Source organism: Populus alba, chromosome 19, assembly GCF_005239225.2.
Source record: "Populus alba chromosome 19, ASM523922v2, whole genome shotgun sequence".
NCBI classification, from domain to species: domain Eukaryota; kingdom Viridiplantae; phylum Streptophyta; class Magnoliopsida; order Malpighiales; family Salicaceae; genus Populus; species Populus alba.
Genome location: NC_133302.1, coordinates 13834464 through 13849158, shown reverse-complemented (window position 1 = coordinate 13849158; position 14695 = coordinate 13834464). Strand labels below are relative to the sequence as shown.

At 32.0% G+C, this 14695-nt stretch overlaps 2 protein-coding genes and 1 long non-coding RNA gene across 3 annotated transcripts; 2 read left to right on the top strand and 1 right to left on the bottom strand.

Annotated features, from left to right (window-relative positions):
- Nucleotides 1–12: 12 nt before the first annotated feature.
- On the bottom strand, nucleotides 13–3132 carry LOC118028878 (isopentenyl-diphosphate Delta-isomerase I). The gene is made up of 6 exons (XM_035032615.2): nucleotides 2775–3132; nucleotides 1947–2002; nucleotides 1650–1741; nucleotides 1009–1111; nucleotides 769–906; nucleotides 13–473 (listed from the first exon to the last, which is right to left on the bottom strand). Exons 1-6 carry the CDS (start codon nucleotides 3059–3061, stop codon nucleotides 220–222), a joined length of 930 nt encoding a protein of 309 aa, XP_034888506.1. The 5' UTR covers nucleotides 3062–3132; the 3' UTR covers nucleotides 13–219.
- LOC140955177 (uncharacterized) lies at nucleotides 384–629 on the top strand. The gene is made up of 2 exons (XR_012168940.1): nucleotides 384–497; nucleotides 557–629. It is a non-coding gene; the product is annotated as an uncharacterized lncRNA (long non-coding RNA).
- A 4528-nt stretch (nucleotides 3133–7660) lies between the features above and the next one.
- On the top strand, nucleotides 7661–14265 carry LOC118028918 (uncharacterized). Its single transcript, XM_035032671.2, has 8 exons — nucleotides 7661–7801; nucleotides 8157–8180; nucleotides 8547–8652; nucleotides 8784–8852; nucleotides 9490–9983; nucleotides 11329–11590; nucleotides 13405–13613; nucleotides 14035–14265. The coding sequence occupies exons 1-8, from the start codon at nucleotides 7797–7799 to the stop codon at nucleotides 14099–14101; spliced, it is 1236 nt and encodes a 411-aa protein (XP_034888562.1). The 5' UTR covers nucleotides 7661–7796; the 3' UTR covers nucleotides 14102–14265.
- Nucleotides 14266–14695: the final 430 nt, after the last annotated feature.

The following is a 14695-nucleotide window of genomic DNA, read 5'->3' as shown; positions in this document are numbered from 1 at the left end:
AAGGACCACAACTTATCTAGAATACGCCCGTTGATTTATTGTCTTCCATTATTTCTTCAATTTCCGCAACCCAAGTTTTAAGAAATACATAACCTGGCCAAAAGAGGTTGTTTCAGGAAATAGCAAGGTTACTTACAACAAAGACGGAATGCCAACTTGTTTGGAACTGTTTCATGTCCAAGTTTATTGAAATAAAGTTGCAGATGATACCGGCGTGCCTCAAGTCAGCTTGTGAATCGCTTTCATGTCAGCTGCTTCCTCTAGAGTTCCTTTCTCGACATGGTCCCACCACTTGAACAGGAAGTTGTCCACAACTAGTCTGAACCACGGTGACAACTTCAAACCTTCCTCGCCAGCATCTGCTTTTCTCAGAAGCTCCTTCAACTCATCCTGGTTAACGTACTTGACGTCAGCTACCTCATCAGGGTTTGGATTTACGCTAACATCTCGAACAATGAAGAGCAGGTAATCAACTGCAAAATTGAAAGATATAAGAGGTCAGCAAATCAGTTGAGAGTAAAATGGTATCAAACTGCAAAATTGAAAGATATAAGAGGTCAGCAAATCAGTTGAGAGTAAAGTTGGAAGGATTCTGTATGAACAATGAAATCAAACTGTAAAATAAAAGCCTGGAACATTAGTTAGAAAAACACAGTTTGATTTCAGCACGACCAATGGTCCCCAACTCAGAAGGAAATGAGACAAATTGACAAGAAATAAAGGAAGAACATGATGAGAACACCAAACAGGTAAAGTAGGGAACATTACGTTCATGCTCCCCCCACTTTCCATCAGAAGGTGCCTTGTACAATATACGTCCCAGTGAACTGAACTGATCAACTGGCACATCTCCAGCAGGAATACCAAGCTCATCGAAAAGCTTCCTCTGTGCAGCATTCCTCACCCCTGACAATTACAAAGAAGAAAAGGTTAAGAACTTATTACCCACTCCAGTGAAACATGTATAGTAGATGATGATGGCGTATGGACAAATGCACAAATATGTACCAAGGGCATCCTCATCTATAAGCTCAGATTCACGATATAAAGGATGGCTGCAGCAAGTGTTAGTCCACACCAGGGGAAATGTTACCTTTGTCGCAGAGCGTTGCTATCAAAAGCATAAAAAGAATAAATATGTTATCTCAATTGTCATAAATTTTTACAGAACAATTATGAATAAGACAAAGCTGACCCAAGAAAAATGTTGTTCCAGTCACAAAATCAGTTTCTTAGCAAAAGTCTTTCTAATTTTTTCAGCTCCTACAATGTGCAAGTTCTCTAGTTGGATTCTCTTAGTGATTAGGGGTAGCTCCACTCATGTGGTCATGAATGTTGTCTCCTTGGCATTTACAGTTTTTGATTGTGGTTATAAAAGGAATAAGCTTACAAAAATTTTCTAACTAAGAGTGCAAGAATGCTTAAAGCAATAAAAGAGCAATCCATTCCCTTCCATTGAGGTGGGAAAAAGCCAATAACATATCAAGTCACATTAGGTTACAAAATCTCTAGGCATAACAATTAACATGCAAGATCCTATATTTCTAAAAATGAAATGCTAATATTCTCAAAACCAAAAAGGCCTCGTCACAAACTGGGCTCGAACCAGTGCTTTCCAGAAACATGGTCTGGAAATACTGACCACATACCTGAAGGAGTAGCTCATGTTTCGAGTTGAAGAGAAACACACTAAAAGCTCTATGCAAGGCATTTCCCTTCAAAATATTTTCCCACAAATGACCTGTAGATTTCAAAAGCATTATGAGAAAACCAACCTGAAGATAATCTAGTCTACAAGCATTTTAAGAAAGATCCACCAAAAAAAAAAAAACCTGCAAGTTAGCTGTTTGCCTTGTCATTCAAAGACTACTCACATGCCTAAGATAGGAAAGATTACACGACATGCAACAGGTAGTTTCATTTGTAATCTGCAAAATTATACTTACAATTATACTTGGAGTCATGACCAACAACCCGATCATTCTCATCCACTAAAATGCATCTGCAGCCAATTAGAATTAATTAAAGATAATCAAACCTAACTTAGGTATGTTGTAAATGATGCTATGCAATCAATTGTAGTAAATAACAAGAATTAAAAAGTTCGGAAAGCAAAAAAATTTTGAATAAAAAAACCAGATCTCTAACAAAGTCTATGTTCTAATGCAAGAGTTTGCAGCCCACAACATTAGAAAGGTGAGATCTCAAATCAAATATCCTTTCCTTTATTATCACTACTTACTAATGTTTTGACATCAAATATTTCACACAGAACGGATCCTTCAATTTACAAGCTCTAATTATAAACTAGAATTATATTGAGCATATTATTGAACATAAAAACATATATACTGAACATAAAAATAAAATTGATAAATAAACATATATATTGAAAATTTACACACGGGATATAACTGACTTCACTAATGAAAATGGTCGCACAGCAGGAGGAAATGAAAGAAGCCCATCAAATCGTTATATATATTGAACAAATTAATTAAATCCCACGCTCAACTAAAAAGTCAACTCAAGAAGATAGCAAACAGGAGCACGAAAAGAAAAAAAAAATACAGAGATTTTCTCTATGCATCTCTATACACAAACCAATAAAACCTCAAAGTCCCATTTCTTTATAAATTGTTTTTGAAAGGGAAAAAAAAACATAACCCAGATCAGCAATTATAGCAGGTAGCACGATAAGAACCAAGAAAGAACGAGAGGTATTGGGAGCAATGTAAATAAGAGAAAAGGGAGAGGAAAAATGGGAAACAGACTCGTCCTCGAACATAAGGCGTCTCTGGACAGCGTCCATGCCAGCATCAGGAGCGTCACCCATGGTTGGGGGGTTGGTGGTGGCGGTGGGGTTGAAGGACGAAAAGACCCTCGCGAATAGAGACGACGGCGACTTTGTAATATGGGTGAAGCGGAGGAAGGATGGATGGGGAGAATTGAAATAGAGAGAAGGGGTTTTGAGAGGACAAAAGGCAGAAGGGGGAGGGAGGCAAGGGGAGGCTTTAATGGTGGTGGGAGGAGTAAATAAAATGCGAGAGGTCAGAGACATGTTTTCTTGCTCAATCCCTTGTGATTATTAATTCGTTTTTAATCGACGGGACTGACTTTTGTCTACGGTCTATGGATTATGTGCCTACCCATGTTGAAATTGAACGATGGGTATTTATTTATTTTATTTTTTATTCATTGAACATTTCTTCTTCTTTTTTATGGTCAAAAAATTATTGGTATTTTCTCTCAGTCAGTAGGGTCCTGATAAAAAAAAAAAAAAAACAAATTAGGTCAGGAATCACAAGAATGTCAGCTTTTGAGGTCATCACACACTTGTTAGGTCTTCCAAGCCAAGCTCTTTTTTTTATTATTTTTTTACTAATAACATATTAATATATTTAACAAAAAAAAAAAACTAGTTTTGCTAAGACATCTATGCTAGAGCATCTGCAATGCAATGCAGCAGCTAAAAGAAGAGTTAAAATAAAATAAATATACTTTTACCTTTTTCTTTTTAGTTTTAACCATTCTAACGGTTAAGCTATATAACCAGTTAAAATGGCTATTCTTGTTTTACCAAAAATAAAATGCTAAACTAGAAAAGAAAAAATAAAAGATGGAGCATGGAGACAACTCTTGTTCAAGAAATGATAGTTTATAGTTACACTATAACAAAAGTTAACTAGTGTGGAGAAATCACTGTAAATCAAGAGATTTTTTACTGTAAATTATAATAATAGTTTCATTTTTAATTTATCATCTTATCTTTTCGCGAAACATTTCTTTGATTATTGTTGTTTTTTTTTTTTTCTCTCTCTCTTGATAACTAAAATATATAATTGTCATCTGCTTATGTATTATTTGCTTGGGTCTGCAAATACATCAGACCCAAGGCCCTTAGGTCTAGCAACAACATTACAAGCTAAAGGCTTTAGGGTCTGGCATGGCCACCAAACCTAAATCTCTTAAGTTGGAATAGCGATTAGACCCTTGTCTAGTTAAAACCACAAACATTAAAGGTGATTGAAAATCAAGGTCTAGTATATTAAGACCTCATAACTTAATTTCTCACCTATTTTCACCTAAAAAAACATTTTAGAGAGCTCAATATGCTTATTATCAACCTTAAAACGCTTTCTCAAATGTTTACAAACTCATCATAAAATTAGAAAAAAAAAACTTTATAAGATCAAATATATTCTTCAAGTATTATTGAAAGTGAAAACTACATCTATTGAGTTTCTCTCTCTAAGTCAAAATCATAAACATCAAAATCAAAGTTATTGTTGACCAAAATCCTTTCATCCAAGAGTTTTCTCTCTTTAACTTTTTTAATGACCTTTTCTCTTCCTCTTAACTTTCAAGAATTGAAATGTTTAAAAAACGACCTTTAGGACTAAGTTTGTATTTGGTAATGTGGTGTATAATATTTTTTTAAAATATTTTTTTATTTGAAAATATATCAAAATAATTTTTTGTTTAGACATCAAAATAATAATAAAAAAAACACCTAAAGATATTATTTTAATGCCTTTTCAAGCAAAGATAAATTTAAAAAACACTTTAAAAAGCAAAAGTTACCACAATGTCAAATGACACTAAAATGTAATAACCTAAAAGAAAATGAACAAAACATAACTTGAGGGATCAAATGGAATTCTTGTGCAATATTTATGGAAAAGAACCATGTGTATTCCCTTTATGTCAATCTTGGTCCTAAGTGGTTTTTAAAAGAAAGCTAAAACTATATATTTCATAAAATCTATTTGCAATTTAATGTAAAAAAAAAAATGATACATAAAAAAAAAAGCAAGACAAGAATTAAAAAAAAAAGAATTTGAGCTCATAAAACCATGAAAACATAATTTTAAAAGATATAATTGCAAATAAATAACGTAATATGACTAAATTGAAAATAAATACAAACTTCAAAATATAAAATATAAAATATAAAATATAAAAAATGACAAATATGTTTTTACATGAGTGTTAAAAGTGGTTTCTAAACTATAAAACCACATATTTTTGTAGTTTTTATAATTATAATACTTAATATATAATGCATAATAACATAATTAATAGTTACCTAAACAAATTAAAAATAACTGGATTATGTTATGGAGCTTACTTTACATATAAATAAGAAGCTCGTTACTTATTCTTTTTTTTTTATTTGTAATTTTTTTTGTTCAATATAGTTCTTCTCTAGCTTAATTGGATTAAATTAGCCTTGCAATTATGGTACACTTATAAAATTAAAAGACAAAGGTTAAAATGTAAAACACGATAATATATGTTTAATCTCTAATTTTATAATTTTCATTTTGATCATAAAGTTTACTTTTGTCATTTTCAGTCATTGGATGAGAGAGACTCTCTAGAAAATGGTTGTGGAAAGAGCGAAAGTATTTAATTGTTTCAATTATGGCAACCAAAATCATTGAGTTTGATATAAAAATATTTCATTCGACAACAAGAGTTTGGTGGCGATGGCTTTTGGTCATCTTCTTTCTTAAAAAAAAATAAATCTAGCTTTGGGAAGATTTTTTATCTTGGTTTGATTTTTTGTTACTTTAAAAGTACAAATAGGTTTAAAGGTAATTTGATATTTTCATATGGTCTATTGGTCATTTTAGAGTTGATTGATGGTAGCTCAGTCTTTTCATATTTTTTTATACATAAGATAATTACTTAATATCTTTTAAAAGCAAAAAATATTTAACTTGGATTTATAGGCTTTTTTTTTTTATATTTCACTTTTCACAATACAGTAAAATGACTCTATTGTCCTTAAAATCAAAATTTCCTTACCTCACCTCTAGGGGCTTATGTTTACTTTTATTTAGTTTTCATTGGTTTTGAGGATAATTTTGTATTTTAATAAATATATAAAAAAAAAAAAAACACTTGTTGGTGCTTTCATTGAACACACCAATGAGTAAGCCACCCCTCCATATTTAAGCAATGTGTGTGGCGACTTATGATGTCAAAACAACATTTCTTGGTGTTTTTCGATTCATCACGACGAGGTCTACCTCCTTAAGTGATGCATGCTGTGTAATTCCTTTCGATTTAGCATTGGTTTCTTTTTCCTTTTCTTTCTATTTTCTCTCTCCTCATTGATTTTTGTGTTTGACCTTGTAAAATTTCACAAAAACCCTTTAATTTATTTTTCCTTCAAATTTGGTTCTTATTCTTTTAATTTATATTTTTTATTTGAATTATTTTAAAGAATTAAAATTTGTTTTCAATTTCACCCTCTTTTAATTTTTTAATATGTCAAATTTGGCCTCCATTCTCTTGATTACTATTTATCTTATTTGAGATAATTTTTAAAATTGATTTTTTATTATGATTTCATCATCTTTTACTTCTTTGCTATTTTTTCTTACTTTGAAATTTTTTTTAATTGATATATATATATATATATAATTTTTATGATTTCATCATTTAACATTGAATTAAACTTCTTAATTGATTCAGGGTCTATAATTTAATGGATTGTGAATTTGGAAGATTAGGAGATTCATTCGATTCATATATTGTTTTTTTCTTTTTTTTTTAAAGATTATGTCTTTTTAACTTAATCTTTCAACATTTGAATAAATTATGGATTAGACTATGTTGTTTTTGTATTTACTTTTCACATGATTGTTTTACTAATTTTAAAAATAACCTAGGTTATTTAAGGTGTTTTTATTTATCCTTCTTTATTAAATTTAGTTTTTTTAAAAGAAATCTCAGTGTTGAATTAAACTGAATCAATTGCTTAAATATAAGTATGTTGTGATTAGTTCATGATATTTTTTTTTTTGCTTAAATATAGCTTTTTTTTTGTCTTTTTCTTAATCAAATGTTTTTATTTTTTTTATTTTTAGCCTTCAATATTGATTAATTATAATTCAGTTCTTAATTTTGTTTTGATTTGAGTTCCATGAGATCATTAAGTCTCATGCTTTAGATCATGAGTTTTGCGAATCAATCATGATTAATCCAAGTCAAGTCAATAAATTATCGTTTTATTCTGTTTTTTGAAATATATCATTCAAAATAATCTGGGTTATCATTCTATTTTTTTGGATTAATCACTATATTAATATTTTAAAAAATATGTCATTTAATATGTTGTCCAATATGAAGTGTTGTGTTCATGATATTTTTATTTGCTTAAATATAATATTTTTTTGATTATTTTTTTAACTAAATGTTTTTATTTTTATTTTTGATCTTTAATATTTAGTTGATTATAACTTAACTCTTTATTTTATTTTGATTTGAATTTGATAAAATTATTATAATTTATATTTTAAATTGTAACTATGATTATTTTATTTAAAGAAAATATATTGCAATCTTAATTATTTTAATAAGATATATTGTTTAACATATTACTTTTTAATATTTTAACTAGTATCAAGTAACGATAGTTTTTAAATGTATTTTAATATTTTTTTATTCTTTAAATTTTAATTTTATATAATATATTAAAATAATTTAAAAATAAAAATAAAATTCAAAATTTTATATAAATGTTTTTGCACGGTTGCCTCAAAAGTGTTCTATATTTTAAATAATTTTAGGTATTTTTTAAGGATAGAATAAAAAAAAAAAAAACAAATAAAGAGTGCAGGCGAAGAATCTAGGTAATACTGAAATCAATAATATATATAATATCACTGTCGAAACCCCATCTTACCAAAAATCTCTCTGTTCCCCTCTCTCTCTCTCGATAACCTCAACCCCAAATCTCAGAGAGACCCTCTGCTTCGCAGATCCCGTTTTCATCTTGGTTTATGAGGTATGCTCATCTTTCTCTTACGCCTGCTTGCCTTGGATCTGCCAATATTCATAATTACTTTTGGATCTGTGTTTTTATTTTTTCATCGCTATTTCCTTCTAAAATATCATCTTTTCTTGTTTTAGGGCTTTTATACTGTTTCTTTTGCTTTTAGGGTTCTTAGAGCAGAAGGGTCTGGTTCTTTCAAGTTTTGATTTGGTTTTAAAGCATATTCTTGTTAATCATTTGACGTTTTATTTTTTGAAGTAATTTTTTTTTAATGTTCTTTCACTTTTATCGTATTTGATATGTTTTGTTCTTTTGCTTTTTTTTTTTTCCCTTCTGATTGGTTTTATGTTCTGTTTCTTATATGCAGCTCGAAGGAGAGACCCACTCTTGGGTAAGTCTTTTCTTATCCTTCTTGTGTTATTGCTTTTGTATTTGGCAATTTCCAATTAAATTATTGGATATGATCGCGTATTCCAAGAAAAAACATGCAAATAGTTAGTTGGAGAGTTCCGGTGCCTGGGTTCTAGTCAATGAATTGTTTGGTTTCTTTTCTTTTTCTTTTTTTTTCATTTTGTTGAATTACTTGATCTAATTACAGTTAAAATCTGGATTTGGAATTGTTGTACAAAACGTCTAATTTGTTTATGGACATGGTACATGTTAAGATACTGATGGTGTCTGTTCTTGTCAATGGATATCTTGATTTTTACGAAATCTTTTTTCTGTAATACCTCTTGACTAAACATTTTATCCTCAGTGGCACGCGGATTAAGACCCGCAAACGGAATATTGCTGCTCCACTGGACCCTGCAGCGTTTGCCGATGCAGTGGTCCAGATTTACTTGGATAATGCTGGTGATTTGGTAATTTCTCTTTCTTTCTTTCTTATTTTTCCTAAATCTAATGCACACCAACCATCTTTTTTCTCATGTCATGTTTGAATATGCATCACTAGCTCATGCACCTGGATCTTATTGAAATTCCCAACGTGCAGGAACTTGTTGCTAAGAGCATTGAATCTGCAGACCTTAACTTCTCAAGATACGGTGACACCTTTTTTGAGGCAAGCTCATCATTTATTATATAGAAGGTTCAAATTGTCAACATCATTTCTAAAGAATGCTCCAAAATCAAAGGGAGCATTTTGTTGGTAGTTTAATTAGACTTAATCTTTTTTTTCAGAATCAGAAATGTTAATCTCAGTGAAAAAAAATTAGATTTAGGGAAGTTATATCCTTGTTGCGTATGCTTGCTGGTGGTCCATGTACAGAACATGAAAGAAAAACCATGCTAAGGAATGCAGGAGCAAATATTTTGGAGTCGCATGCATGAAATTTACTTTTGCAGGATTTAATGCATTTAATACACTCTTGCTATGCTAATTCTATAAATTAATTTTGATTTGCAAGTTGGAGTGTGTGTGTGTGCTTTATTTATATATAAAAAAACCTTGATTTCTCCTTTCTAAACGTGAAAGGAAATGTTGGGAGCTAAAATGCTTGGGCTCAACATTAATGCAGATGCTAATCTATGCAATATAGGCATTGGGTTTCCTATCTACTGTCATGTATGTTCTGTTTTGGAGGAAATTTTGAGCTGTTTAGCGCTGTAATATTCCAACAAATTGCTTATATCACTATGTTTTCACCTAAAGTGAATTCTTAAATTCTCAGACAATCTAATTTATCATATACACGCAGGTTGTTTTCACTGGAGGCCGTACACAACCTGGCACAACAAAACCTGATGAAGGTGAACGCCACCCTTACTCTATAATAGATTGTGAGCCTACACGGGAAATCATTTTACCATCAGTAATCTACACGCAGAAAATTCTGCGCCGCAAGCCATTTCTCATTAAGAACCTTGAAAATGTTATGCGAAGGTTCCTGCAGTCGCTGGAACTTTTTGAAGAAAATGAAAGGAAGAAGCTGGCCATTTTCACAGCTCTTGCATTCTCCCAGAAATTATCTGGGTTGCCACCGGAGACTGTTTTTCAGCCTCTGCTTAAGGATAACCTTGTGGCCAAAGGGATAGTTCTTTCATTTATAACAGACTTCTTCAAGGAGTATCTGGTTGATAATAGCCTTGATGATCTGATTTCAATTCTGAAACGGGGAAAAATGGAGGAGAACCTTATGGAGTTCTTCCCATCTGCAAAGCGATCTGCTGAAGGTTTCTCTGAGCATTTCTCGTGAGTTTTCTTCCACCTGTTCTTTGATAATAGAATGAAATATTTTTCAGAGATAATTTATTATTTTCTTGTAATTTTTAAAACATACTTTATTTCCAAATGCGAATCTACACTCTGTGATGCTGATTGATAAAATTGGCATGGATCTTTATTGCATTTGTTGATCTAACCCTGTAAAGCTTTTGATTTTGCTGAATGCTTCTACATTGGATATATAATGTTTCATGGCCACGAAAAAATACATGACTTTTTTATACATGTCAATTCTGATCCCTTTTTTTTTTTTCCGCTTTGAGTTACTTTTTATGTGGTTTCTTGTCTTTCTTTTAACCTTGAAATTACTATGCCATTTGTGACATGTATTTGGATGATGGTTTCCTCTCTGGTCATTTCCAGAAATGGGCTGTCTTCCTGTCATTTGCAAATGGTAAGATTTCATTGTTTCAAAAAGAAAAAAAAATTAGTTGTTTAATTTGGATATTGGCAAAGATATCTGTGATCAATGGTATGTTGCTTCATTATCTTGGAATGGAGAAGAGCCCAACATGTTTAGCTTTTCTGATTTGAGTTGAATGGTTATGCTCGTCCAATCTGATGATTTATTTGTGTGAAAACTTGTTGCTGAGATGACAAAGGTAATTTTTTATGCTTGATCTAGTACCGTTTTGGGCCCAACATATGGTAGTGTGCAGGTGTGGTGAGATGCGGTTGTGTGTATCCTTTTGGGAAATATAAATGTCTTGAGAAATTTTGAAGAAAAAGTTTCAGTTGACATCCCTTGACGAAATGTGAACGAAATTCTAGTTGTAGCTTGGAGCAGAAGAGTAGCGCTATTTCCTATGCCAATGAAATATTTTCCCAAGAAAAAAAATATTCTTACAATTAACAGTAAAATGATTGATGTTATGCTGCTTGGTTTTGGCTCATGATACATGGTAGCCAAGTTTCGATACAGAGTGAATTAAGCTCAGCCTTAACTTCTTTTCTATGTTTTAGATCTTGAGATGCTAGTTTTACCCATTTGACTTTTCCTATCTGTTAAAGTTTTGTCAATTTAATTTGTTGGCTTATATGTTCCAACAATGCACCCAAACTCTTTTCTTGGGTGGAAATGATTATAAGAGTGCAATAAAGATTAATTATGCACAAATAAATTATCTATTCAGTTGCATGAAAACTCGTCCATCTAAAAGTCTCAGTTGAACTCTCAAAGCATGCACAAATTTATAGTCTTTGTGCTTCCCTAGCACTTGTTTTTCGCATGCATTGTCTTTCATCAGTAACACTAAATTTTTATTACCCATAATCTGAAACTTATCTATATCTAATCATTGTTGATCCTCAGCAAGGAAGGACTGATACCTTTGGTTGAATATAATGAAAAGAAAATATTTGAGGTGAAGCTGAAGGAAATGAAATCTGCATTAACAACTCAGATAGCAGAGGAAGCTGACATGTCTGAAGTCATCGACACAGTGAAACAACGGGTTAAAGATGCTAAGTTACCAGACATTGAAATTGTGCGTATTTTGTGGGATGTATTAATGGATGCTGTACAATGGTCTGGGAAGAATCAGCAGCAGAATGCCAATTCAGCTTTGCGCCAGGTATGGCTTAAAGCACACCTTTTTTTTTTTTTTACTTGTATTACCGAAGATATTGATGTCATTTTTCAGTGAACTTGTGCGCTCATGTTGATGCAAATGAATGAAATACTTAAGTTAGAAAGGAAAATTAACTAGATGACACAGGATGCTTATGGGCCTGTTCCGGGTCTGAATATAGGGGCTGTTTGAATAGTAATATGATATTTTTTTAGGGGACTTTAGGCTTAATCTTTGATGGGTAATTGTTGTAGGATTGGTTGGGTATGTGTGGGAGGCTGTTTAGGGACTATTGATGAGTGTTTAAGGCTAGATTGACATGTTTTTTCTCTTTGGATGTGGATGTGGATGTGGGATAGATTTCTAGAAGTCATGCCTAGGAGGAGGAAAAACCAAAGCTTCACACCTAGTATTTGTAGAAATCACACCTAAGAGAAGATTGAGTTGCACAATCAAAAGCAAATTGTCGGAAATTTTATTTATACCGGCTCTTTATATTGATCAATTACATAACCTTTTTATAGAGTTCCTAGTAGTCTAAGGCCCCATTAAGTAGGTTGAGAAGCAAAAACAAACAGGGCCCAAGTCCTACAAGGACTTGTTATCATATGTAGAAAGCATGTCTTACAAGGACTTCTTATCAATGTAAAAAGCATCCTAATAGTTTATTTAGAAGAGGAAAAAAATAGTGAAGCTAGTTATTTTGGAACTGATAAAATAAAATAAAATGGAGACGTAGAAAATCTGGAAATTGCAGAAATACCCTTGCCTACAAAAATAAAGTTATTTTGCTGCTTTTATTGTCTGCATAACTAGATTTGATCCACTTTTTTCTTGGTACTTATTATACTTGCAAGTAGTTTTCATTATGAACTTTGTTTTTGTGCTTTCCTTCACTTAGAGACACTAAGGTTCTTATGAGCAATGGTAAGGTCGGTGGAGAATTTCTGTTTTCATAACATACTGAGTACATGACATGCTAGGAAGACTAAGCCTTAATGAGTGATTTTTCCCTCACTGTGCTGTCTTTTCTAGTGTCATATAAGACAAAATTTAAATTTCTAAGTAGAGATGGTACCCATGGGTTGGGTTTCTTTATATTTATATCCTATCCATTATCCATAGGTTAAGAAATTTAGATATCCATACGCTATTCATTGGGTTTCGAGTATGGTATCCATATGGATATCTATTTTACTATTATTATTTATTATTCAACAAAAAGTAAAATAGTACCCAACCCAAAAAAAATATAAATGTTCTTGCTCTCTCTCTCTCTCTCTATATATATATATATATATATATATATATATATATAATGTCTTGGGTTAGGTTGGTGTTGGGTTTTGGGCTGGGTTTGATAATATTTATGCTTTATCCATTACCATTGAGTAAGGTAGTTCCATAAAAAAAACCATCAATTCAGGTTGGTATCCATCGGGTTCAAATTAATTTGTCATCCCTATTTCTTAGTCCTTTTATCATTATCTTCTTTTGATCAATTGGTAAGAGTTTTGGTGCTGGGGCAACCTATGTGAACTTTTGAATGCTTTCACATATAATGTCTAGGTAGACTACTTTACCTTATTTCAGAGTGCATTACCTTATTTCAGAGTGCAGTTTGATGGGCTAATTGTATGTACTTGAAAAGGACAATTTGAGTTTAAGGATCTTGCATGTGTGGATATGGTTATTTAAGTACGAAGCTCCCTGTTAGCCTGTGGCAACTGCATGCCAGTTGCTTATTGATTAGGTCACCAGTTGCAATCTTATGAAATAATGCTGTCTTTGTGATGAGTTTTCTTTTCATGAACCAGGTAAAGACATGGGCTCAACTTTTAAATACATTTTGCACCAGTGGCAAACTTGAGCTGGAACTCTTGTACAAAGTTCAGATGCAATGTTATGAGGATGCTAAGTTGATGAAGCTATTTCCTGAGATTGTGAGGTCTCTCTATGATCAGGATGTGCTTGCAGAAGACACCATTCTGCACTGGTTCCGCAAAGGAACAAATCCCAAGGGCAGGTATGCAAGCTCAATTCATTCACTTTATTAGGCAACATAAAAACAAACAAGGCCCTTGTTAACTGAATTTAAAAACCCTCTGGCCAAGGTTTGCTGTGTAATTTCACTTCAGTTTATCCAAGTTTCTTCACTTTTGGCATCTTGCACGCTAAGTTCTGTATTCTTTAAATTGCTCTGTTCACTTAATAATCTGAGGAGATCGATAATGCATATACTATGGGATGAAGTTTTTGTTTTGTAGGAGAATAATAATTGGAAATAAAAAAAATAGAAAACCTGGAATGACATCTTTCTTACTAGTTGAAAATGCGATATTTAACCTTCCATTATGACATGGAAAGGTTAAGGCTATTATATTCTTAATTTGGCATTTTGTTCTGCATTAATGAAGCTAATATTTCATACGTTGGGAATGTAACAGGCAAACCTTTGTGAAGGCCCTGGAGCCCTTTGTTAACTGGCTGGAAGAGGCCGAGGAAGAGGAATGAGTGCAGCTGGATCATATGTAGGGAATGTTGCCCTGAGATAAAAACAACTTATAAATCTCCAGCTTTCATAATATTTTGTATGCCTGTTTGTTGTTGTTGTTGATGATGATGATGATACCGTTTATGGCTATAATAATTACTTGCAAGAACGAAGTGCTGCTTTATATGCTCTCTTTTCCTGCTGATGTGATCATTTTATGCGTGTTTTTGTCTCAAATGAGAGGCTTGAACAGGACCTCTTTGGTTGAGCTACAGGCCCATTGGCATGCTCTGCTTTGTTGTTTGTGTGCAAATACTAAGACTCCAATGGTATGAAAAGGATTTGCCATAGGTTGATGTTGAAAGTTGATTGCTGTGGTTGATTCCTTCTATATAAGATTTTGTTTTGGTGGTTGAAAAGTGATTTCGAAAAGATTTATTTTTCTAAATGTAAATTATTTCTAGTTTTTAGATTGATTTAATATGTTAATATTAAAAATAAATTTTTAAAATAAAAAATATTTTAATGTATTTTTAATCAAAAATTATTTGGAAAACTAAATGGGTGGGTTTTGTTGGGGACGAGAGTATTGGTGAATCAACCCAGGGAGAGTA

Bases quoted from the DNA above. Each gene is read 5' to 3' on its own strand.
- LOC118028878 (XM_035032615.2), bottom strand. From the start codon at position 3,061: ATGTCTCTGACCTCTCGCATTTTATTTACTCCTCCCACCACCATTAAA. The intron at 1,742-1,946 runs GTAAGTATAATT...TGAAATCTACAG, and splicing joins TCATGACTCCAAGTATAATT to GTCATTTGTGGGAAAATATT. The intron at 907-1,008 runs GTACATATTTGT...TGTAATTGTCAG, and splicing joins TATAGATGAGGATGCCCTTG to GGGTGAGGAATGCTGCACAG.
- LOC118028918 (XM_035032671.2), top strand. The intron at 8,181-8,546 runs GTAAGTCTTTTC...TTTTATCCTCAG, and splicing joins AAGGAGAGACCCACTCTTGG to TGGCACGCGGATTAAGACCC. The intron at 11,591-13,404 runs GTATGGCTTAAA...TTCATGAACCAG, and splicing joins CCAATTCAGCTTTGCGCCAG to GTAAAGACATGGGCTCAACT.